Consider the following 26,246-nt stretch of genomic DNA (forward strand, 5'->3'; position numbering starts at 1 on the left):
GAGCAAATTAAACAAAACACATTTTTCTTGCGAAACACATGACCGACAGGGGGCGCTCCTGTCCCGCGTGTGTGTGTGCACAATGTGTGCGCGCGTGCGTGTGTGTGCGTGCACAATGTGTGTGTGTGTGCGTGCGTGCGTGTGTGTGCGTGTGTGTGTGTGTGTGTGCGTGTGTGTGCGTGTGTCTGTGCACAATGTGTGTGTTGTCAAACCAGAGATGACTTATTTTATAAAAACGCTCGATAAATGTGTACAGCTGTTTTGCTCTAATGAGATGATAACAATAATGAAACATGATTATATGAATAATAATAATAATAATAGTAATAATGATGATAATCATAATAATAATAATAATAATAAGGGTACGCCTCAAGCTTTCAGCACAACGATTTTTTTTATTGAAATTGTGAGACAATCAAAAAAAAAAAACCCGGACAACCATAAACAAGATACTTTCTTCTTTAAATATATTTTGGAATAGATATGAATGATGCGCACGAAGGAGGAATTGCTTTGAATGCCTCCTGGCTGGAGTGAAATAACCTGAGGTGTTTTTGAATCCATGTGGAGCTCTTTCTGTCCTCCTTGTCTTTGTCGGTGGATGCAGACTGAAACATGGCACACACGTCACCTAAAACCAGCGATGCTTCATAAACACGTTTTCAAACCAACAAGCGCTAAATAGCTTTTCATTTACAGGATACGTTCATGTAAAATGGGGGAGCGGAGGAGAGAAAGAAAAAAAAGTAACAAGTTCAATTCGAAATATATACACGCTAATATACAGCCTTGAATAAATTAATACCAATTGCATATTCTTGGATCTTAGCTTTATTTACAGGATTTGTTTTTATCTTTAATTACATAAATAGTTCAGAAATCTTTTTTTTTACTGCCATGAAATGAAAAGCGGTTCTTTCCTCCTCTCGCAGAGCGTTCACCTTCCAAGCCTTATGAAATAGTCAGGCCTGGAAAAAGAAGGAAAAAAACAAGAAGGAAAGGTTTTTGGATGCAGCTTGAGACCTGCCTGTCGAAACCAGCCGGGACTCAGCCGCTTCAAGTGAACCGAACACCGGCCGCGCCGCGCCGCTCGGGCCGCGGAGCGGCGTCTCTCAGGCCGGTGGGACCGAGACATGGAGCCGGTACATGGGGCCGGTACTGACCCTCTGATGCTGGACACGGAAACGTTTCAGTGCCTACACTTGTGTAGTGGAATCGTTAAGTCTCTTGACGTTTATTTGTATTTTTTAGTATTTCATTGTCTAAAATGTGTTGCATATTTATATATAATTCATTGTTTTTGTATAATGTTATTTTGGGTGAGCCTGCCTTCACACTTGGATTCAGGGGGAAAGTGAGTGTCTGGTGTCTGACAGGCTTTCCACCCTCTCTAACAGGTAAGACCCTTAATACTTATGGATTTAAAAAAGATGAAATTGAATTATATGGGCAACATTTTTGTCTATCTGCTGCTTTGTTCCAAAAAATACCAGTTATCAGCCTTCACTGGACCCATATCGGTCAAACCTCATCCCAGTCTCCCTAATGTGCTGAACAGGACAAATGCACTTATAGTCCTCTGGTATTCAAGCCAAGTCTTCATCCCAAACAGAGTGTTCATCACTTGGGAGAGTCTGCGCGTGGGGAGGGCTCCCGCTGGCTCTCCAGGCCGCTCACCAGCCTCTGGATGCTTTGCAGCTCATTCACTGAGTCCTTCACAGAGGTTTTGGGAGAGGCCCCCCTCCCACTTGACCCTCCTGTCTTATGGTTGCTGTGGTGCTCCGGTGCCGGGCTGGTCTCCCTGCTGCCCGGTTTGGAGGATTCGGAGCCGGGGTTCAGGCTGCCCTGCAGGCCGGCGGTGAGCAGGCTCTGAGACAGCGACACAGGGAGCTGGTAGGGGTTGAAGCGGAGCCGGGGACGGGACGTGGTCAGGAAGGGGTTCCTGGAGAGCGGGCTGGAGGCGCTGGTGGCTGGCAGGGCCGAGGCCGCCGCAGCAGCCGCCGCCATGTAGGTGTATGGGTACGGGAACAGGCCGCCGAACGGAGGCATGGGGATGCCCTGAATAGACAAGAGGAAAGACTTTGAGTTACATCTACACGCCACTCTTTCCAGCCAAGCTGTCAAATAATCAAAGCAGCAAAAACTGGTCAATTTCTTCTGATTTTTTCCAAACAGAATTTGGATATCACTTAAGTAAAAGCAAGAAATGTCTATTCTGGGTGTAAAATATATTTTACAAATTGTTTCAGTTTCAATCAAATACTTTGATTACTGTTTTTTTTCTTCATTAAATCCTCATGTGCTAATGATAATACTTTCAAAAAGTCCTACTTGTTTTTATGCAGCATACCATTTAGCATCTCTGATGGTGCACATGTTCCCTACTAAATAAAAGACTCTCAACACACAGCTCCAGCTTTCCTGTGGCGCTGACGTCAGCTCATCCAACAGGTGCACAGCAAAGTAAATAATGTTCTGAATGGAGGACTTCCTTACCTGAGAGGCGAGCATGTGCTGAGACAGATGGAAGGGGAAGGGGTTGGGGCTTCCTCCCGCTCCCTGGGCGGAGAGGCCGGCGTTTTCCAAAGCACCTGCTCCAGACACAGAGGCCAGTAGATGCCCCATGCCCATAGCAGAAAAGGCTCCGGGGCCCATGGCAAACTGCCCGGGGTGAAACAACAGTGGTGATCCGGCGCCCAGAGGGTTAAAGAACTGCTGACTGTGCAGACCAGACAGAGCCAGACTTTGTAAGTGGCCTGGGCTGAAGTGTGAGGGGCTCTCGGTCTGAACCATGAGAGGGGAGAAGGTCTCCTTAGTGGCACTAATGCCTCCGGCGTCCGAGTCCTTTGTCAACAGGTCCGCGGTGTCCTTCTTGTACCGGCTGTCCGCTTTGTCCTTCTCAAGGTGCCTTATACTGAACAAGGAGTCCTCCTTCTTGTCTGTGCTCGGCCTGTCCCTGATGCGCTCCTCACACCTGGAGCTGTAGGGGGACACGGGCTCAGGTCCCGGGCTGTTGGAGGCGGTGCAGTGCTCGTCGTGATGCTCCAGCTCCTGCTCGCTGTCAGAGCACGTTTTCTCATCTAGAACAGGAATCAGGTTGGAAAGAGGCGTAAGCAGAGCGCTGACCAGCCGCCACAAACCGACCCCATGACCCGTTTGGGTTGGAGGACATTATGTTGCCACACTAGAAGGGCAACATGAGCCAGTCTGCACATTTTTGGACCAAATGCTAATTTAAATTTTAAGAGCAATGTAAAATAGCCTTCGTATTAATTGTGTAAAGCTTTTGATTATGCACACATCTACCAATTTGACCTGGCCCACTAACAAATACTTTAGCCAGTATTGTCATATACATTATATGTATATGACAATAGTTTGGGACCAAAAAAATACAATAGTTTGGGACCAAATAAAAACCCAAACCAGATTTTAATTAAAATTAAAGTAAAATGTCTTTGACCCCAATGCACGTTTTACACAATGTATGATCTCAATTAGAGCATTTCAATGTTTATGTGAATATATTAGCACATTTCAGTCAAAGTTTAAGTTTATTTTACAATTTACATTCACTGTTCTTAGGTGCTAATGTATTTAGCTGCCGAACATTATCTGTCCATGCATCATAAACTTGTTGTAAATTAAATTAGGCCTGTTTATTGGAATTTCATGAAACAAAGTCGGTGCAGTGGGTGATCTCAGTTGGCCTGTCCTGATTGGTTGACAGGTGTCCATTGTGAGAGCTTTTAACCGTTACAACGGTACAAATGACTGTGATCCATTTGTTTTAAAGTATCCTATTGTTATGGGTGTACGTGAACGCATCTAAATTCGCGCAATCGCACATTCCCGCACGGATTAACACACTCATTATTTTTCTGCACCACAATTATTTATTTTCTCACGCTGCTAATAATGTCCAGGTCACACACATATTTTAGCCAATTTCACACAATTTAAATTAAACTAATACATTTTTAATTCTTAATAGTTGTAGTTGATCAGCAACGTTTAAATACCGGCTGGGCCGAAGAAAACAACAACAACAACAACAACAACAACGACAACAACAACAACAACGTGTCTCACCTCGACTGGTCCTGCTGAACCTCAGCGGGCTGCTGTCGGCTCCCAGCGGGGAGTGCGCGGCGTCCCTGCCGGTCGGAGGCTCGCTGGACGAGGCGTCCGAGTCCGCGCCGTCCCGGTCCGCCTTGCACTGGTCCTCAAACATGCGCAGCGACGGCATGGTGAGCTGCTTTCTGCAGAGCAGAGAGGATACGAGACTCATTCATGAACTCATTCATATCCTAACGCGGTGACACCATAACCTTGGGAACACACACACACACACACACACACACACACACACACACACACGCACACATGCACGCGCGCACACACACACACACACACACACACACACACACACACACACACACACACACACACACACACACGCAGGTGTAAGCGGGGAGCGGCCATTACCTTTTCTCTCTCCTCCCGTTCCCCGTGTCTCTGAATCCTTTGGCAAACGGGTTGTTGTCAATCTTCAGCTGTGTTATCTGTCAAAAATAATAAGAATGACAAAAGTGAGAATAGATGTCGGAGGGATGGAACCGGAAGTACACTAACAGTCACACTGCATTTGGATAAACAACACGGAAACCAGCGCGTTGGACCGGAGCCACGAGGCCTCGGATTTGCATTATTAATAAAAGCGTAATGACGGGGTGTTATTCTCATCGGCCCCCGGAGAGAAATTTTGCCACGAAATATTCCTCTATGGGGCCACACAAGCCTCCGTTCCCCCAGAAGGAGGAGAAAAAAAGGGCAGAGGGAACAATACTTGAACAGATGACTATCATATCAATAATTAATAATGCGGTTTGGATCACTGCTTCTCTGCGATATGTCCTGATGTGGAAGAGGCCGGTGTGGCTCCATATAGGGGCGCGCAGCCGGCAAAGGGCCTCGTGGCTCCTACGGGGAGCTTTGTCGCTCCTGGAGGCCCTGTGGCCCTCGGACACGACGCTCCAGGCGTCTTCCATGTGAGAGAGTGTCTGTCCGCTGCTGCGGTCTGACCAGCCTGTAATCGATGATGACTCTTTGCTATAAACTTTTACAAGACCCCCCCTCCCCTCCCCCCACCACCACGAGTCAACAAAAGGGGCTAATAATAGGCTGAACATATTCAAACCTCAATCCAAAAATGCTGGAGGCCGTAATAAAACAAGCTAGTGTCCTTTTTTTGGGACGACAACAATTCAAATAAAGACAGAGCACGTGTCGTGCATGTCCGCTGCATTACAAGAGAACACAATACACTCTCCATTTAATCGCCTAATTTGTATACTTCCGCTCAGGCTAATGGTCAATTTATAGCCCATTATTAGCAGATAGAATAGTCTGTCAGAAAGATTTGCTCCACCCACGAGTCCAGGCCCAAAATAAATGAATAAATCAAGTGGGCCATGGGAGTCCTCTGCAGGGAAATTAGGCGACCTACAAAATCAGATTAAGTCTTCGGGGGGAGGGGAGCGCGGAGCACATTTATTATGCAAAGCACAGCAGCATATGAGAGCAGGACAGGACTCACCTTGTCGTTCTGGTAGGCCGTCACGGCCACGAACTCGGTCTCCGGGAACACGTAGGTCCGGAAGGTGCTGTAGGGGAGCTTCAGGATGTCGTTGGCCCGCACGATGTGGAACCGCGGCTGGTACTTGTGCATAGAGTTCAAGATGGTCTGGACCAACACACACGAAAACACAGAGCTTTGACGTGAATATAACGGGAGTCTGGTTTCTCCCTCTGCACTCAAACTGCACATGAATATGTGGACGCGGATCCTCAGCGCGTTGTTATTGATGCCGTTATAATGACTGAGAGCAGGCTTGTCTGTAATTAGTGCGGGGTTAGAGGACAGCCCGAGCAGGCCACCCATGCTGTCACGAGGGCTCAGAATCACAGCGAAGAGACAATAAAAAACTATTTAAAAAAAGAGGTGATTTGATCCAGTTGATCGGAACCAAAGCAACACCTCGCTCTCTCTCAAGGCCCGCAGACACGGAGCCTCGAGGCGGGCTGCGGGGGTTTAACACACCGTACACCTCCATACACCGAACATGCGTCTTAATAATAAAGGTAAAAGGTAATTTAAAAATCACCCCACGATAAAAAGACACACACACAAAGCGGCAATCACATAACATAACGTGTTAATTCAGATAATATATATATATTATATATATATATATATATATAAATATATATATATAAATAATAATAATAATACGTGGACAGAAATCCTGCCTTCAAGCCAGTGCAAATGATTGAGCCTGACATGTAAATGCTGAATTTGTTTCCAGTCGGAAGCTGCTCTCTTCCTGCAGTCAAAAGCAGTTTCTCAGACATTTGTCATTTGCTCCTGTTGCTCCTTATTTTATTGTTTTGCATATTTCTAAACTGGTATAATAAGGTGTAATACGTGGTTCACTACGGGGTCCTATTTAGGATAAAACACACAACAACATGCATCTAATATATATTATATTATACTATAATATAATATAATATACTATGCATATTATGGACTATACTGATAGTCATTCACACCCATTTTCACGTAATTTCTCTCTAATCCCAGCTACTGGTGTTTTTATTTATGTATTACAAACACAAGCCAAAACGCAGCCGTGTCCAGGCCGTGAGAGGCTGCAGAGAGACGGCCTCCTGCTGCAGGACTACACGCTGCTGGTCCTCCTGGATGTGCAGAGCTGTGTGCAACATAAGCTCCGCATGTCAGCGGCACTGAAGTCAAGTGGCGACAAAGTGTCAACAGCTTTGGACGTGAAGGCGTTCAGCGGCATAAATGTCGCGTTTCTACCTCTGAGATTATCGAGTTGGTGACGTTGTGATTTTACATTTAGACGGATACGCTCGTACTTCCCGGTTTGCCCGCAGTAGTTTCATCTGGATTCATGTGTTTTCATTTATTTTCCATTTCCCCTGCTGTATTGTTATTATTGCGCTGCTACAACGACCCACTTTCCCCATATGCTTCATACAAATGTAATCAGATTTTTTTTTTAATCCTAAAAACACCTCATGCAGCATTATGCAACAACAACAAAAAAAATTTAAAAAATGTCTCTGTCCAGGCGACAATAAAAACTCCCAGTACTTACAAATCCGTGCTTGTCTGAAATGTTGTTGGTCAGCTTGAGCTTGTGGAACGCAACAGGCTTCGCCATCCACTGCTCGCCGGTGGCCGGGCTGTCCGGGTGGATGTACATCCTCTTGGGCATCTCCGGGTCGGCCTTCCCCGCCACCATCCAGCGGGAGTTGTGGAACTTGTAGCGGCAGTCGTCCGCCGCCACGATGTCCATCAGCAGGATGTATTTGGCCTTTTTATCGAGTCCGTTTATTCGTACTTTGAAGGGAGGGAACATCCTCCTGAGGAGGAGAAACACACACGGGGAGTCAGTCAGCACGCCGGGACTCCACCAGGACCCTCAGGACTCGGACCACCGGACTAAAGACGCGCTGCGGACGCACAACTACACGCCGCTCCGACCGGAGCAAATATTGTAACTATTATTCTCCAGCAAAACCATCGCGTGTGTGTGTGTGTGTGTGTCTCTCTCTCTCTCTCTGTGTGTGTGTGTGTGTGTGTGTGTGTGTGTGTGTGTGTGTGTGTGTGTGTGTGTGTGTGTGTGCGCGCGCGTGTGTTGTCCAAACCCCACACTACAAATCTGAGAGTACATGTATGACCACACCGCTAGTGACAGCCTGTTTATGAAACCCAGAGGCTGCAGCCTCACCAGAATGCACCAATAAAAGCCCATGTCCCATTTGCCCGCAAAATATCACAAATATGTACTGTGATAAGCCTTAAAATATCTAGAACATATTTTCAAAATGAATTTACGTTTTTATATATTTTGTACTTATTTGGAAAAAAATGAAGCCGGTTTAAATGCTAAATATAAACAGTTATGGGGTTGGACCTTCATTTAAAACAATATGTTTAGTGTGTAAAGCGAGGTAAACATGGCATGTTCGTGCATTATTCTCCACAGCTTTAAAACAAATCATATTTGTATTAATTGTTTAACAGGTTAATAATCGTGAGGGGGAACAAAAAGTCAACAGCAAAGGCCTGACTCACACGCACAACGTGAATAAATGCCTTTTAGCGGCTGTGGCTCATTCCCTGCATTAATAAAGATAAACGGCCGTTTTTAAAAGGACATAATGTAGTCTCGGTATATCCATTGGCGAATTCTTACCTCCCGGATTTGGTAATAACCATCTCCGTCCCGAGTTTATGAAATTGGTCCCAAAGATCCTTGGCTTCCAGTGTAACTTTGGGGTCGTCGTCCACTTCCTCCTCGGGCTCCAGACTCTTCATGCTGCGGAGATGAGCCGCCTGATGGTGGCTCAGGGCCGGGTGGAGCCCAGCCTCCGCTGCCCCGGCCAGGCCGTGGTCCGGGAGAGTCTTGGTGAGCGCCCCGGGAGGCAGGCTGAGCGCCGGGAAGAAGGACGGCTGCGCCGCCGCTAGAAAGGCGGACATGGGGAAGTCGGTCGCCCGGTGTGCGTGGAAAGGGTGATAAGCCATTGCAGTCCCTGTGAAAACTGGATCTCTCATCGGTGCATCCACAAAAAAGCGAAGTGAAATAATGGATATTTTAGTGGTAATTCCCCCGAAACCCGGAGCCAGAGGATAGGTCCGCGCTTCGCGAGCAGTTACTTTGTGTAAAGCGGTGCCACAGAACCAACAGTTCGGCGCGTTATCGGGCGGAGAAAAGAGTCCCAAGCTGTGATGTGCTGCTCCGTTGGCTCCTGCGCCGAGTCCCTCTAGCGCGGCGGTGAAGGCAGAGCCCGGCTGCGCTGTGTGCCTCTCTGAGAAATGAGCTGCTTCCCTGCTTCAGTCATCCCACACTGACTGGAGAGATGTGGCCTCGTTCACTGCAGATCTGTGACTATCTCACATGTCTTTCCTGCCTCCATCCCCAACACTAATGAACCAAGCCCCTTTGATTGCTGATTTTACGCTTTCTGGACCAATTGTGGGCCCCTATAGGCGTGGTTCTGACAGCTCCGGTCAGATGAGGGGGAGGGGAGGGGGGCCAGAAGGTGTCGGAAGCATTAGCAGTAAGAAAACATGTCAACAGAATAAAATATTAACCAATGACAGGAAAGATCGGGAAATCCCACCCCCATTTCCAAGCCAAACTCCGGGTCAGCTCTCAGTTCTTGGCCGGCGGAGGCATCGTCTTTCTCGGCTTGCGTTTTTACAACGTCGCCTCCGGAGAAAGCAGCCCGTCCACAGAGCCTGTTTTAATACTCACCTCCACACAGAGGACCCGCTCAGGTCCTCCACGTTACATTGTCTGTTAGAACCACTCATACCGTGAAGCTCAATCCGCGACCCGCAGCTCGCGCTCTGCATTCCGGGGAGATTTATTTCAAAGAGCCGCTGCTCTCTATAATAACCGCCTGGTAGTTATTCCGTGTTATCGGCTGTTTTGACGCTTATGCTGGATTTGCCTGCACACTAGCCGGTCTATGCGCGTTAGCTCCAGGCTCACGCAGCCCGGCTTCCCCGGGCGAGAGCCGTGTATCTGCGCGTCTCTCCCGGCCGGGCTGACGGGGACGCGGCGGCGGCGTATAAAAGAGACGCGGCTGGAAAAGACAAACCAGATGCTGCGCGGAGGAAGAGAGGAAACCAGATGAATGATGATGATGATGGTGATGAGTGAATTTTGAGAGAAAAATTCAGAGAAGAGAAGCGGTGAGTGCTCACTTCTACAAACTTCCTTGTTTTGACGCAAATAAAGTTGCGTTATTTGGAGACTCGGTATTGTTAGAGTTTCTTTTCTTTAAAAAAAAGGAGGATACGTGTTGTTATTATCAGTGCAGTTGTATTATCCCTAACTTTACACTGCTGTTAAATGCTGTGGGGACTTGTTTTCTTGTTGTTGTATGAAACATCTCCAGCAATGAGGTGATTTAGAGTCTCCGCGCAGGGCCGAGCAGCGCGTAATCTCAGACAGGTTGTATTTGGTGAAACGGGACAGTGCGGGGTTCCGGGAGCCCCGGGCCCCTCCACCTCCCGCCTCTCTGCACTGCGCTCTGCTGAGCTCCTTTAGAAAGAAGAAGAAGAAGAAGAAGAAGAAGAAGAAGAAGAAGAAGAAGAAGAAGAAGAAAAAAAAAAACCCGCGCCGCAGCTCCTGATTAACTTGGACTCAGTTAGTTAGAGAGCCGCTCGGCGCCAGTTGGCCGATGCGCCGCCACGAGAACAATCTCTTGTCTCTTTATATTTATATTTACCCGGAGGTCGTGCACGCGCGCGCCCCTCCGGCCCCTCAGCGCCTCATCTGCGGCTCCGCTCCACTGTCCTGCCTCGGCCATGGCCCGGTGTCAGATGTGAATTGATTTATTTATTTATTTCTTAAGATCTTTGTGGATGAGCAGCTGCTCTCTCCGGGCAGGAGGGCCGTGTTGTGGGGCCACAGGCAGCACAACACAACGACTGGAACAAAAAGTGACAATCCCTCTGAACGGGATTTCCTATTAACCCTTTGGAACTGAGCGGCTTCCGATGACATATTGTGAATATTATATGTGTTATTAATACATATAACTCATGCACATCTTTCCCACTGGACTGTAAAGGAAGCAAAGGAAGCAAAATGAGACTAAAATAAAAGTCCAGGAAGCTTCCTGGGCCTGCACGTGTGTGTCAGACACATCATGTTAGTGGTAAGCGGCATGCAGTGTTTGCACATCTCCGCTATGTTACACACTTGTTGCTCCTTTCCATCAGATTGATACGGACACGCGCACATATCAGCAGCCTGACAGCAGCAGCTCTAGAAGCTGAGGCCGGGAGCAGTAAAGCCCATCAGATCAGACACAAGTCCCCGGAGCACCAACTGGTTCACACGCGGAGGAGCTCACTGAAAATGTGGAGCAAAAAAGAGAGAGAGAAAAAGAAAAGTGTATTTTAACAGCCATTGAGCATAAACTTCACGTGAGAAAAATGTGAAATCATCAAGCAATGTGTGGCACATATCGCTCACAGTGTGTGTGTGTGTGTGTGTGTGTGTGTGTGTGTGTGTGTGTGTGTGTGTGTGTGTGTGTGTGTGTGTGTGTGTGTGTGTGTGTGTGTGTGTGTGTGTGTATGTGTCTGCTATAATTTGGCCGGACAGCTGACTTGTTTGGAATGCTGCACCTTCAGATTTATGGAACGACAGCAGAGACGTGGGAGCGCGTTCCGAGCTTCACTTGGAACAGGAAAAAAGAAGAAAACGATTAGTAACATATGGAGGTGGATAACGGTTATTCTGCCGGAATACTCAACTGGATAATTGTATCAACAAATGCTTTTGCAAATTAGTCCCCATTTATTTGTTCTGGGCCGTCAATACACAGAAACCTCCATGATTTAAAAGTCATTAAGCCAGAGGACTGGATCTATGCGGGCCGGTTAGCACATGCGCTGTGTGTGTGTGTGTGTGTGTGTGTGTGTGTGTGTGTGTGTGTGTGTGTGTGTGTGTGTGTGTGTGTGTGTGTGTGTGTGTGTGTGTGTGTGTGTGTGTGTGTGTGTGTGTGTGTGTGTAGGAGAAGCAATCATCGTGAATGGTACAAGATGCGCAAAGTGAAGTGAGGAGACATCTCAAGACAGAACTGTGTTCTCAAGTTTTCTGTCCCCAGATTTTTTCCCACGTTTAGATAATTTACGATTTTGACACAAAATGTATTATCTGATAACCAGAAATGTGTCAAAACAAGCAGGTTTGGTATATTTGATGCTACCTGTCAGCCTGCTATCTGGGGTTGAGGGCCAATGAAGTGAATTAAATGCTTGCGTGATGCTTTCCATACAGTAGGAAGTTGACTCGAGCTGCTGTGTCCTTGATCCGTCCGCTCAATATAAACCAGAGCAGCAGATGTGAAAACGTGCGTGAAAACCGGTCTTCCGTCCCGGTGATTTGGCCCATGTGTCAACGATCCGGCCAGAGACGCTCTAATTACAACATAACGGAGCAGTTTTGCGCCATATTCGTCTATAATCAAGTATTGTTATTTCCTCCCTCCCTTCGACATTGTTCCTTTCTTCCTTTTATCTCTCCATCTTCTCCTCCCATCTTCCTGCATCATCTCTCCGGCTATATTTAGCGGCTAGACTGAGGCCTTGGCGCCAGACCGTTTAAGACCTGTCAAAGTCCCTCATATTTCCCCTTGTCACATGGAAACCCGGCGACTAGCGGCCTCCTCCTCCTCCTCCTCCTCCTCCTTCTCCTCCTCCTCCTCCTTTCTTCTTCTTCTCCTCCTCCTCCTTTCTTCTCCTCCTCCTTTCTCCTTCTCTTCCTCCTCCTGCAGCTCCTCCACATTGCTAAATGAAACAAAAAAAAAGCAGAATCTTTCCTTAACACACACACACACACACACACACACACACACACACACACACACACACACACACACACACACACACACACACACACACACACACACTATCATATTATTTGGAACCAGGGTAATACCTGATGCATCCCAGCTCTTCCATAAAACCAACATGTTTTTACTGGACATGACTTCATGACAAACTCAATCATGAACTACAACCTCACATGCAGCTCTTCCTCAGCCAGTTTGACCCTCCTATTCTGCTCCAACTGCAGCCTGCAGCCGCAGTGTGTGTGGCTGACAGGTGGGCCACCAGGTGGGGGCGCTATAGGGACCCAGGGGAGGAGTGACAGAGATGTCACATGCAGGCGTTACCGCAGTGAGAGTTCAGGCTGCTTTAGTCCCACAAAGAAAGTCTCCATTGGATTTACTTTCCAGCTCTTTACGATGCAAGGCTTTAAATACTCTCTCCAATTATTGTATTATTGGTATTTTAATTATGATGAAATTGTGTCGAATAGGTTATTGTACTGAGGAGACTCGGGGACTCTTGAGGTAAATCAGAATGGAAGCTTATATGGCCACAGGAGTGCATGACGCACTGCCGGCTTGCACGCGCACATCTCAGTGATAATATGCCAAACGTGATCACTGGATGTGACGCGCGTCTCCAAATATATCACTGACTTCACCGACTGTCATTACTACCTCCATTTCCCAGCAGCATTACTATACCCCCCCCCCCCCTTTTGAAATCATCAATAGAGACATTAGAATATATATATTATTTTCTTCTGTCCGTGCATCACATTTTAATCACATTAAAACAAATCGATCCCATTGAGTCACCTCATTAAAAATACCTGCTCCGGAATGCATCCCGGTTATAAGCGGCCTCTGTGAATGTGTTCGGTCCTAAAACATGATCAACCGGTACGGAAAGGAAACATATTTCTGCAAAAACACAAAATGCCTATGCACAAACGACTTTTTTGGAAAATAGGTTTTTACATGTGCAGAATATGAAAATAGATTGTTGCATGTCTGTGTTTCACCACCTCTGTAAATACATTTATTTGAGGGATAGTTTTCTTGGGGATTCGCAAAAATCCTTTAATTTTGAAAATTGATGACAATTAATTGATCAAACTGAACCCTTATAAATCCTTCATGATGGACTTTCTGTGCATTTTACCTTGACGCTGAACGTGCGGGTTATTTGCGCCATCAAATGAAATGTGTAAACCTCTTTGTTCAGGAGAAGCTCTCAAATCGTTCTTAATAATATTAAAAGCATCGGCTTTTTAATATCATATTTTGCACTATCCCATGTTCGTTGAGACACTTAAATAGCAGCTAAATAATCCTGTGTGTGTGTGTGTGTGTGTTTGCGGATGTGTTGACAGCGTGGATACATTGCATTAGAGGCTGCAGCGCGGGGACACTGGACCCCATCAGCGGGAGGAAGATACCTGCAGGCCGGAGGGAGAGGCTCCTCGGCCCGCTGCGTCCCACCACACCACCGGGGATCGGACATTCGGAACGACACGCACAAAATAAACACAACTTCTCACTTCTCCCAGTTTTGATACTTGATACGTCACATTTTAGTGTTTGATTATTGTTATTATTATTTCACAACATGACTAATTCTAAACACGGAGAAGTGAAATTACTTTTAAAAAAGGGGAACGTTACGTTTCAAATTAAGTTGCGATTAAAGATGACCGAAACATTGACATTAATATTTAACGATCTAATTATTTGCGGCATTAAGAATTAAAACATTATTAATAAAACATCTCCAAATGTGTCATCATGTCATGGGACGCCGTCGCGGTCAGTAAGTGAGTTGCCTGAGAGATGAGGGGTCAGACCTGAAATGCTCAGCTGACACATCTCTTCTCACACTATGAATTAATGTGGGCTAATTGGAATGAAGTGAGCCTGAAATGTAGGAAACTGAATTCAGGTAAGTGGATCCCTGCTTCCTCTGCTCCTCTGCTCAGGTGACTGTTTTATGAACTGCCTTGTAAACGTCAGAACGCTATAGAGCATGCGCAGAGAATGCAAACTGATTCATGTGTTTCTTTAAGGATGAAACTGAAGCTGATCCAGAAAATAAGATTCAGATCTTCTGCCCTTCCAACCTGCTGAGCTCCGATCAGCGAGCACACCTCCGGCCTCGTGTCGGGCCGTCTGCCCGGTGCCGGTCCTCAGGGAGCCCTCTCTGTTCACACACCTCCACCTGCAGTGAGGAAGGAACAGCAAATTACCCTGATGCGAGTAAAGTCTGTATATGAACCAGGTTTGTGATTTTAGGTATACTTTAATGAGTTCAAATACTGAAGTCTTCCTACTTTGATCTATGTCTGATGGCGGATCAGGATCCATCACTTGGTATTAACCAAATATGATCTAATCATCAACTCATTATCAAAAATCATTTCACTCTCTGAATGAAATAGTTATTCTAAATAACTACGTTCAATTAGGTTCCTCATAAAATGTAATATTATTTATTGCACTCAAAATTAACTTGATTGTACAACATGTTTTAGTATAACAGTTCATTATTATTTTTTGTATCAAATGTGTGAGAGGTCCAAACCAAACAGAGGCCCGGAGCTCCGTGTTTCTGAGCAGGTTTTGTAAAACATGACGGTGATGTAAAACATGCAGGAGCCACCAGGTGAGTCACACACGGTGAATTACTCAGTGTCTGTTATGTTGAGCTGCAAAAGCCTCCATGCATCAGCATCTGTCTTGTCCATATTTTAATAATTCTGGGAACAAAAATAACTTAGACTTTGAAAATGACATTTTTTTTTACATATTTCAAATAATATGTATTAATCAGCATTTATACATTAAAATATAACACAATTCACAATAGATTTCAATCTACATTTTATCAGACACCTCTACATTATAGTTAATGCTATAACAAATAACATTATGCATTATTAAGCATACAATCAACTGATTTCCCATGTGCACAATTCAATGAAATATATACAATAAATGCTCAAGAATATAGTAAAATTACTCCCTATTTTGGATTGTGAAAAGGAAATCATACTTTGAATATTTTTTAATTGCATGATTTCTGATTACCGGCCAGCATGATTTTTATGGTTAACGTCACAAAGGAATCTAAAGTCACATGTTGGAAGTAGAGACATACAATACAGGTTTTATATTTTATTTTGTATTTATTATGGTCAAAACCATGTCATAACTAAATGTAATTTGCTGTTAGGAAACACAAATAACTGTTTCAAGCAAAGTGCCTGCTATTTTGCATTTGGACATATCTGCATTGCTGCTCTCAGCAGACAGAAGATAAGTCAGGATGTGAATCACCACAGTGAGTTTGGATCCGATGAGCAAGCGACACAATTATATGCATCAGCACTTTATTAAAAAAATAAAGTTCTGTTGGTCGCTTTTGAGAGAAGTGGCTAGCAGGAGGTCTGGATACTTTATCTTGAAAAGTCTGTAAATGGGAAATGATGCACCAACCAGGCTAGACTTTAAACGAATGATTACAATGGTTCCACTATATTAAGTTCATGATCATTTAGAAACTGTCAACATGGAGCCCGTCATCTTTTATCATAGTACATGTGAACGGAGCCTGCTATCAGTCAACAGTGTGGATGCTAAACTGCTAGCATCACAGCGTTTACGATACACTTTAGCGTGCTTTGTTCCAGTCAGATGTTTCCAGTTCAGATGTTCATGCTAACCAAGCTAATGCTAATTACCTGTAGTGACCCCATGCTAAATACAGGAGAATGAATGGGACTGTCACAGTTTTTATTGTACTCAATTAGCCTTGAGATGAGTGATATCCTTCAGTTCACTTTCCTGTTCAAAGTTCACGAGTCGGGACTCGACATCCGGTTCCAGCGCACATCTCCAGCAGAAAGTCGACTACGACAAGTTCCCGCCATTTACGTTTCAGGGAGCTGCTTCTCTTAGCGACTTGAATCAGTGAGGAGGGATTTACTGTTTGTCAAAGCGACGCTAATGGGACACATCTTTCTGAGTTACTGCTAGAATGCGACATGTGAAGTTCAGTATTTTACAAAGTCTTCTTGAAATCAATAGACAGCTGACTGTGCCCAGGATCTACCAGTGCATTACGATGTCTCGTTTCAAATGAACAGATGTTCTAATTCATTTTAAACTGATATTATGTGTATCAGCTTTCAGGATTTTACTGTGCATTATCCTTGTCAATGACCATGAACATCATGGTTTCTTTAAAGTTTCAAAAGTCATTGTAAAATGTTTATTACAATAATAATATCTGAATCAATAAAAAGTCGTAAAAAGCTGCGTTGTTTCTCTTGTGCTTGTTGCATCGTGCCGAGCTTTTCCTCTGGATGAAGAAACATCCTGTCAGCTTGAGCCTCTTTCTACTTTATTCATGAATAAATCTTGAATAAACACATTTCATAATGGTTCAGTTTTGTATTCTGTTGGCTTACATATATTGTAAAAGATTACATTTTTGTCTGCAAAATATTTTTGGTCGTCTCATAAAGCTTGGTATATGTTCCATAGCTGGTCAAGAACTTCTTTTTAATTTGATGACCAGTAGTTTATAAACACATCGATTACGTAGATGAAATAAAGTGTACAAGAAATTATTTATTTAATTTGCTTATTTTTTTCTAAATCTCTGAGTTTTGGGATTTTAAGTTTTGTGCTGATTAGTAGAGGACCAAATATGGCCTCTCGTTTCTCTCTCAGAACAAAGAGCCAGAGTTGCCCATAAAAAGTCCCTTTAACAGCCTTTTACTGCCTGTTAAAAAATATGGTACTAATTACCAGCGGTACTATGTGCTGATGGTCACCGCCATGGTTGAAATCTGAATCACACTGAGAAAAGAGACAGACAGTTTGATTTCCTTGTGTTTTATTATATTTTTATTTTCTTGCATGTCTGCTGGGAAAAGTCAAATAAGTATTTCACAAATTAAATCGTATGTCAACAACAAGCATTTGCCCTGAATTAGAACACGGAGATGCATGCCCTCATTCAGTGGAAGAGCAACAGGCCCTCATGGCATGCAGCCAGTCCAACAGCACACAGACATGTGAGACTATTATCATTTAAAAATGTCTCTAATGGGTCTCTGTAAATAGTGCATTTCAGTTTTCACCAAGACAAACAGTCTGCTGAGGACAAACTAACAGGCAAAGTGTGTGGAATAGAGGAAGTTCTGATTATCAAAATCAATCTTCTTTGCTTCCGGCAAAGCTAGCATATTTAAGTATAATGCATTTATTTAGAGATCTATAACTAAAAGATTTTGGTTAAAACTTGCCAATGAACAAAATACAGCATGATGGCCTCCATTACTCGACTCAATGAAAATGTATCCGGGAAGGCCGAGTCGGGAAAGATGTCTAAATGATGTCAGAAATGCCTCAATTACGGTTAACATCTAAGTGACTTCAGCAACGTAGTAATAGTGTCATCTCATTACTGCATCTTTTGTCAAATGTAATTATATGATAATCAAAGGCATGAGAGGGACAAATTTAATCAGAAACATTTGGGGAGAGGCCATGAGAGCAGCAGCTCACACGCGGATGGAAAAGGAGCTGCGACATGCCACCGACTGGAACCCACTTCTCCCTCTCTGCCGGCTCATTCAGACAATAGGCACACCGTAAAACTTCACACACACACACACACACACACACACACACACACACACACACACACACACAGAAGGATGGCGGCCGGGCTGAGGAAACATCAGCTGTGGAGCGGAGAGGACGGCTGGTCTCCAACAATGTGTGTCAGCTGGCGGCTGATTTAAGACAGCAGGTTAAAAGCAGAACACGATAGATTTGCTGGGCTGATACTGGCATGTTATTAAAAATCGGATATGGAAAATAAAGGAAGTTCCTCCCTGACCGCTGTATCAAAATACTCTGTGATGAAACTACATTTTATCTGAACTTTATATATTTGGAAAACAGCTCGGCAACAATTAAAATAGCTGTTAAGCTTAAAAGAAATTAGCTTTCATGAGTCTAAAACACATTTCTCCTCAGTGTTTTCATCCAGATATGAATGCAATTTGAACACTAAATAGTTTCATTACATTTTAAAATAATTGGAAGTCTATACAAACTACAGAAGCATTGGCAGCTTCCTAAAAGAAATACAATGCTAATACTGGCTGGAGCTGGATCCCACTGATGTGTGAGCAGCCGAAAGAGGAAGTAACAACACAAAACACACCCCAGAGAAACACAAACCCGAGACATGGTTTGGTTGGCTGCCTGTCGGTGAGATGCTGTGTGGACAGATATGGGGGAGGCGGGCGGGCGGGCGGCGGGGGTCCTTCCTGGGAGTCTAGGGGAAGTTGGTCGGGAAGAGGCTGAGCGGCTGGCCCTCGTTGGTGGGCAGGGGGGAGCGGTAGCCCTCGAAGTTGCGCGGGATGCTTCCGCTGGTGGAGCCCGAGCTGTTACTGAGGGTCTCGATGCTGCCCTCCCTCTGCAGCTCTGAGAGGGAGAGAGAGAGAGAGAGAGAGAGAGAGAGCATGTTGACTCAGAGTCATCAGGTGATCTGTTTTCAACCACAAGAGCTAAGCTAATCAGACAACGCAACTGTCCGGGTCAAATGTCCACATGCACAGTTTGTCTTCTGACACGTACTCTGTGTCCTCATCCTGACAGAAACAGATCACGAGGGCTGGCTGTCAAGCCTAAATACCTTTTTCAGTATGAAATTAAATGCGTTCATAGCATCAAGTATTTATAAAGTTCGAAGCACCTAAAATGGTCTTTGAATGCTCTCTTAGGTCTTCTTTGCATATTCTTAGATTACCTCCTGATTGAAGTAACATCTTTACCAATTTCGCATGATTTTATTTTGCCATGTTTCTTTAATGGCTGATTGTGTAAAGATGTCTTTAAACACTGTTTGAGTAGCATGTTTTGTTCAATTATGGGAAAAAGGATTTAGGAAAACAAAGTTAGTCAAAGTACGTATCAAAAAAGGCAAAACAGACTGTTTTGGGATCAATAAAGCATGGTGTATTAGCCCCCGTATTCAAAAGGCCCAGTCCTACTTTTTGATAAAATAAAGGACAGCTATTAAGAAGCAAACAATATTTTAAGGTCGACTCAAGGCCAACTGCACAAGGCATAACTGTTCACTGTAAAAACTGAAGGTTTTAGAGATCTTTCTGAAACTTGACCCGACCCACGTCAGAAAACATGCACAGTCATGTAAACCGGGATGATCCTATAACCCACAGCATGCATGGGAACATGAAAGCAATTTCAAAACATGACAGGAAATATGAGATTATTTTAAATTACGCAAAGTGTCAAATTGTGCATAGCAGCCAAAGGTGCGTAGGACACTAACCCTTGTACAGCATCATTACCAGAAAGTAGGAATCCCTTCTTATGGCTTTACCGTGAATTACTCATCCGATATGCACTTGCATCCTTGTTATTAGCAGAGGAAGTCCACAGCTGTGGGATTAAGCCACAGCATCAGCACAGCGGCGGTTATTCTGGGACACAACCAAACTTCTCCCAACATTCTCTGTCTGACACAGAGCATTTCTCTGACATGCTCACATTGCTACACAGCCCTTCGGACCAGGGAGACCAAGTTGCTTTGCTGAGGATCTCCGCATAAGGAACCGGTTATGGTTATTACATGCTATAAACCATATCCGACGATATCTGGACAGAATGCCGTGCGCGTAATATTAGGAATGTGATGCATGTAGTGCGTTGTGACGTCCATCAGGTCCCGGGCTGTATTTAATGTGCTCTGCTGCCCGTGGTTGACGCCCTGTGAGCGAGCGTCAGTGTGACTGTCGTCAACAAATTGAGAGCAGGAAATGATAATGCTCGTACACGAGAAGGAAAGTGTACGTGGTTACTGCTACCACACAGGGGGCCGGCTCCGGTTCTGAAACGTGAAGCCAATATGGACGTGCCTTAAACTTGTGTTCTTAATAATGGCCATCAGGGGGCGACTCCTCTGATTGCAAAAATAAGTTTGATTGTATAAAAGTCTATGAGATAAAGCCTCTACTTCTCTCTTGATTTATTCCCTCAGTAAACATTGTAAACATGAGTTTCTGGTCTCAATCTCCAGTTTCTTCAAAAAAGCCCGATGTTCAGCTAGTCAAATAGAGTTTTCAGTGTTTTGTCATACAACTTTTCCCGTCTCACATGAAAGTTTATGGTAACATTTTGTCCACCTAAAAATGTCTTATTTAGCGCTTGGTTGTACTTCACGCTCTCCTGCCCCTTCATGAGATTTCACAGGGGACACAGGCAGCGGTTTCCTGGGTGAAAGTCCTGTGTCGGACCTCTGTCGTGGGTCGACATGTGGTTTTAGGCACTGTTAAATCGATGAGTTTGCGTACAGATCCATGAGTTATGGCGTCTTATCAGATGCCATAATTTAGTGCGTAGTGTAAGCAAGTATTGTACAACATGAAACATTGCCAAATAAACTGTAGAAAAACGCTGTTTGCGTCACAAAGTAAACCAACAGGAAATGCACTGGTAAATTATGTAGATCCCCAAAAAGAAATGCAGACATGATAGTCTGCACTTATATTAATAACAAGTGTACAGAATAAAAATAAAAGCTGACATGCTCTTTGATATGCGCTGCAATGAGCTTCAGTTTCTTTCTGGCATCATTAAACAGCAGTTTGAACTGGGCCAGAATATCAGGCTATGCGTTCTTTCTTCTGTTTGAGATGATGTTGAACTGTACACTGCTGCCTGTCAGAAACCAACTGCAGAGCAAATCAGTGACCTTGAGATGAACAGGAGGTCTAATTAGCCTAAGAGTCTTTTCAAACTCATACTGCACTGACATAAAACCGCAGCGTGTGTTTAATACGTCCTGCAGATGTTCAGAGGCCAATATGGAGACTGTCTTTGTCACGTAGGGCATGCAGGAAGTGGGAGCTTCTTACTTTAGCCAAGGGAAACCTAATACAAACCACACTGTTATTATCCCGGCTAACACGCAATGTGCCACACTGCGGTGTTAACCCGGCCCGCCGCCTGCCCCCTCCTGTTTAATTCCCCAGCACTACACAGGCAGACATGCTGCAGTAATCCCAGGCCAGTTCACACTGCTCTGGGTTCAGATAATGTGTGGATGTGGAAAGCCACTTATACTGGTGCTTTATTGGATGAGGTTGCTAATAGTTGCAAATACTGTTTTAACCAGCAAATTCCACACATTTTAATGAGTCCGGATTATAAACCTATAAAAGACCGCAGTGATGGGCCTGTTACTGTAACTCTAGACAGGGCAGCTGCTTTATTGTTGTTCCTTCAGCATGCTTATGCATTGTGAAACCCAGGATGATGATATGTTACAACATACCAGCAACTGCAATGGCACAGTAGAACAAAGTGTCACACCTCACATATATCACACATCTGGACATGTATGGAAACATCAATGAGCTGACCGACACACAGAAATGTGCAGACTTCTGCTCAAGTGGAATCTCCAGTGGTGATTTTGCTTCTTCAAAACCCAATTTCTTTACTCACGCACATACAGTGCCAGGGTTTTATCTGTAAGAATATGGGTCATCAGCAATGATATCATTTTTCCAGCCACAGCTCCAGGCAAGCAGAGACAAGTGCTGGAGCCATGAGCCTGAGCCACACCTCTCCTCCTCCACAGCTCCGCTCCTGCTCTCCAGCTCCTCGCCTCAATGCCGACGTGACACCCGGGGTCCTGTGGGAGGGCCGGGGATCTCCAGCAAAATGCTGCTTCTTTCTTTACATTAGTAACTTTCTTGAGCTGTATTCTTCCTGTCAATCAGTAAAACGTGACTCGTCTTGTTTCTTACAGCGCAGCTTCCTTGCTTCCTGCTCCACTGACAGTCTCTGCCAGCCACTTGCCCTCCCAGCTAGCCTTTTTGCCAGCTCGATCTGCTCTGTTGCCGTGTTATTGTAGGCGCTATAAGCTGCTGAACACCCCAGTAAAGCCCTAAAGGCCTTTTCTAGTGCGGCCTAATCCACCTCATTGTGTGACGCCCACCAGCTATTCAACAAGTCTTAACCTCTCACGCCCCCGACACAATCCCCCAGCACTCTAATGTTGGGGATCTTTTCCTCTGGGGCTGATGTCACTAGGTAAAGTAATATGCTTATTTAGAAGGTGGTTTTGTCCAACGTGATGTGCAGATAATGCGGTTCTGGACAGAGGCCAATAAAGAAATGGAAACTACTGTAGTGTTTGACTGATATAGGCTTGGGATGGCTGATTTGGGCCGGCCGATGGATATTTTGTGCTAATATAAGGAGGCTTATCTTGAGAAATTATATTTTCAATGTCAAAAATGATATGTATTTGAAATATTAAAGCTGATAACAGCAGCTTAAATGTGACTATTTGGATATTGCATTAGGTGTTTTTTGCAATGCTTTATTTTTCTCAAGTGAAAACCTCTCAAATAGCATTTTGACCATTTTAGGTCATGGATATGAAATGTGACCTAGAAAGCTTATCGTCGAGTGTGCAGCCTAATCTTGGAAGTCATTCTGTTGTTGCCGTAGACTCTGGGACAGGAGCTGTTTTCTGTGACAATACCAGCGGCCAGACTTCAAAAGAAAGTACAGGTCGACCCAAGATACGGAGTCGGAAAAGCTATCAGTAAAACAGCACCGGATGCCACAGGTGGAGATAACAAAGGAGCTTTTTTGGATGGATTCTTGGCACCGTGTTGAACGAGGGGGAGAACGTGGCTGTTCTTGGACACGCGTCCTCGCACAATCCGACCAAGACACATGTAACAACAAAAAGTTAATACCTCATCAGCCAATCGGACATACAGAGGAAATTACCAGAAACAATGCAGTCTGCATCCTCGGCTGTGAACAGGCCGTAATCCTTTTATACTCACACACACACACACACACACACACACACACACACACACACACACACACACACACACACACACACACACACACACACACTGCAGCATACACACTTTCATTTTCATACCAACGCAGGCTAAATCTAACCTTAAATGCAAAACACAACAAATACTGCAGTTGTAACTGAAATAAATAAGAACACAGTGTCACATAATCATTTTATAGCTCAACATTAAATTAATTTGGGTCTTATATTCATACTTTCTTTCATTATTCCAATCCGTTTGGTTACTCCCAACAGTAGCTACAGTGCATGAAGAACATTTATGTTTTAGGTAAATGCTAAATGCTGAACTAAATGAATGATTTGTGTAGCTTGTGCAATCCGTACACTTGACCGGACTAGGTTTGGGGCAGGGCTAAGGGTTAGGTCCAGTTTAGTACAGCGTTAAATCTACAGCAAGTACAGCAGGTTAGACCTGAGCCAGGAAGTTAGTCTGTGCATTGTGATTCAACTGACAGGTTGAGCGATTCATTTGATGAAAAACAATATTATTGTATATGATTCAGACAGGAGACAAAACTAGAGAAAACGAGACCTATGTTGTATGAAACTGGAATCTGGAACTCTAGCCTCAACCTAGTCCGCATTGCCAATTACATTTTGAGTAAACATATTTTCATTTGGATTACATTTAATAGGAGAACTCGTAAAGAGGATGATGGATGATGGGTCAAACACAGGACTTTCATCCAGGAGTCCGGTGTTAGTGTCCCTTGTTAAACCACATTTATATAAAGCCAAAACATGATCTTTTACCAAATGTAACCAGGTAGTTTTGTTGGCTAAACCTAAACATAACTGAGAATGCAGTTTCGAGACAATAAAACAATATAATGGCAATATACAAATATGTAGAAATGCTGATATGGAACGTATTTCTGGTTCAGAAATGTAGCGTTTCAACACATCCGTGATTTGGAGAAACTTACATGCCCACGTTTTATTCTGGCGATGGGTTTGTGACACAAGTCCCGACCTTTATGAGACAACTGAGAACATCTCCATGGAAACTAAGCACACTCCATCCACGAGGAAGACCATGAGGCACGGTTGAAAGCTGGGGAAAACGCGTGTAAGTGGACCTTGGGTTAAGATTGGTTATGTATTTATTTTTGGCATATTACATTACATCACATTTCATTTGCTGTATAGAGCAAAACATCTTTGCTCTATACACCGTAGACACGGCAACGGGGAGCAATTCAGGGTTAAGTGTTTTGCTCAAGGACACATCGACATGGACTCACGGAGCCGGGGCTCGAACCAGCGATCCTCTGATTGAAAGACGGGCTAATCACTGAGCCACAGTCGCATATCATAATTAAATGCCTAAACCTTGGGTCTGACCTGGGTTTTCTCTTTCTTTGTGAGTTAATTTGTCTCTCTCAAATGCAGATATTTAAATTTAAATTAATTTTGTCTTGCCAAAAATCACACACACACACACACACACACACACACACACACACACACACACACACACACACACACACACACACACACACACACACACACACACACACACACCGTCCTGTGGCCCTAACTGGCAGTGTGTTGGTGTGTGTCATGTGCATGTTGTGGTGAGACGAGACTCACCACTGAGAGGAAGGGATCAAAGAGAAAACAAAGGAGCTCTAAATCAGAGGGTCTGTGCCAGCAATGCTGGGTAGAGTCTCATCCATCCGCCTATCCATCCTCTCTCTCTCTCTCTCACTCTGAGATGGGGGTAGTAACCCATAGCGATAGTATACTTATCCCAGCTGATTGTTTTTGTGTTTTAACTTTAATCTCACCGTTGGCCCCAGCTGGCTCTGATTAGTGCTCTCACGTCACATTCCAACCCCCAACAGTCTCACACACACACTTACACAGACGTGTGTGCACGCTGGCCTATGTCAGGAATGGTTCACATACAAATTGGTGTTGGATGGAATTTGTCTGGTAGCGCAATTTTATTAAATGAACCCACCAACCGCTCATGAGCATCCTCAAGTAGATTTAGTCGCTGCTCTCGTCAGGTTTTTACAGAGAACAAAAACAATGATTAAAGAAATAGAAATGAAACAGAAATATGGCATTCATTGGAGCCCCTCAGTGTGTGACAGAGGGGCCGTCGGGGCAGAAGCAGCGGCCCTACGCCAAAAAGACCTTTCCACGTTTCCATGTTTTCCAGAAGACTTTTAAAGCTTATGTAAAATACTAGTCAGTCTACAGTAAACTCCTGGAGGCTAATTGTGTACATGGCTAGCAGATGCAATTCTCCTAATCCCAGGTGTACATAACTACTACTGATGACACATTGGTCGACATTTAAAGCGTTCAGTAAAATAACATCTTTTTCTTTTTTACGCAGCTAACGCAAAGTGGGTTATAAATGTCAGGTGCCAATTTAAGAGCTTCCTTTTCTTTTAGTCATGGAGGATGGCAGCGGTGCTACATGACAGGTGTGTCTCTGCCGGCAGTGAGGATGGTTGTGCTCATGGCAATGCCACGTCTGGACACTCGATAACACGCTGCATTAACATGGTTTCCCTCATTCAGGTGGGATGCACACAAGTGAACATCCAGAGCACCTTTCTGCCTTGTGCTGCCCGTCCCATGGAGGCAGAAGATACGGGCGTTATGACTGACGAGGCTCCGCCTCAAGAGGAACCGCTGCTTCACCCAACGGGGCCAACAGCATGACGTGGTCTGGTCTTTGAAGGGCTCTGTGGGAACTAAACTCAAAGAAACACTTCTTAAACGCCTCCAGGTTGTCAGTGTCACGTTACAAATATAGTTTCTTTTTTCTTACTTATGTCAATCAATCAATAACACTGGCATGTTATTACTTAAGATACTG

General features: G+C 44.5%; 2 protein-coding genes across 3 annotated transcripts in view; both read right to left on the reverse strand.

The window, feature by feature from the left end:
- Positions 1–438: 438 nt before the first annotated feature.
- Positions 439–8,653, reverse strand: tbx2b (T-box transcription factor 2b; the record flags this gene model as incomplete). The annotated part of the gene is made up of 7 exons (XM_079224555.1): positions 439–2,061; positions 2,500–3,083; positions 4,096–4,265; positions 4,492–4,568; positions 5,603–5,749; positions 7,191–7,458; positions 8,295–8,653. 7 exons carry the CDS (start codon positions 8,651–8,653, stop codon positions 1,624–1,626), a joined length of 2,043 nt encoding a protein of 680 aa, XP_079080681.1. The 3' UTR covers positions 439–1,623.
- A 10,152-nt stretch (positions 8,654–18,805) lies between these two features.
- The window catches only part of bcas3 (BCAS3 microtubule associated cell migration factor), a gene marked incomplete at both ends in the record, with an annotated part of 311,433 nt that continues 303,992 nt past the window's right edge, over positions 18,806–26,246 (reverse strand). For both annotated transcript variants that reach the window (XM_079225410.1, XM_079225409.1), the window contains one exon: positions 18,806–18,954. In XM_079225410.1, coding sequence (XP_079081536.1) covers positions 18,806–18,954 — 149 coding nt within the window. The remainder of the gene's footprint in view (positions 18,955–26,246) is intronic.

Source organism: Taurulus bubalis, assembly GCF_910589615.1.
Source record: "Taurulus bubalis genome assembly, chromosome: 10".
Taxonomy (NCBI): Eukaryota; Metazoa; Chordata; class Actinopteri; order Perciformes; family Cottidae; genus Taurulus; species Taurulus bubalis.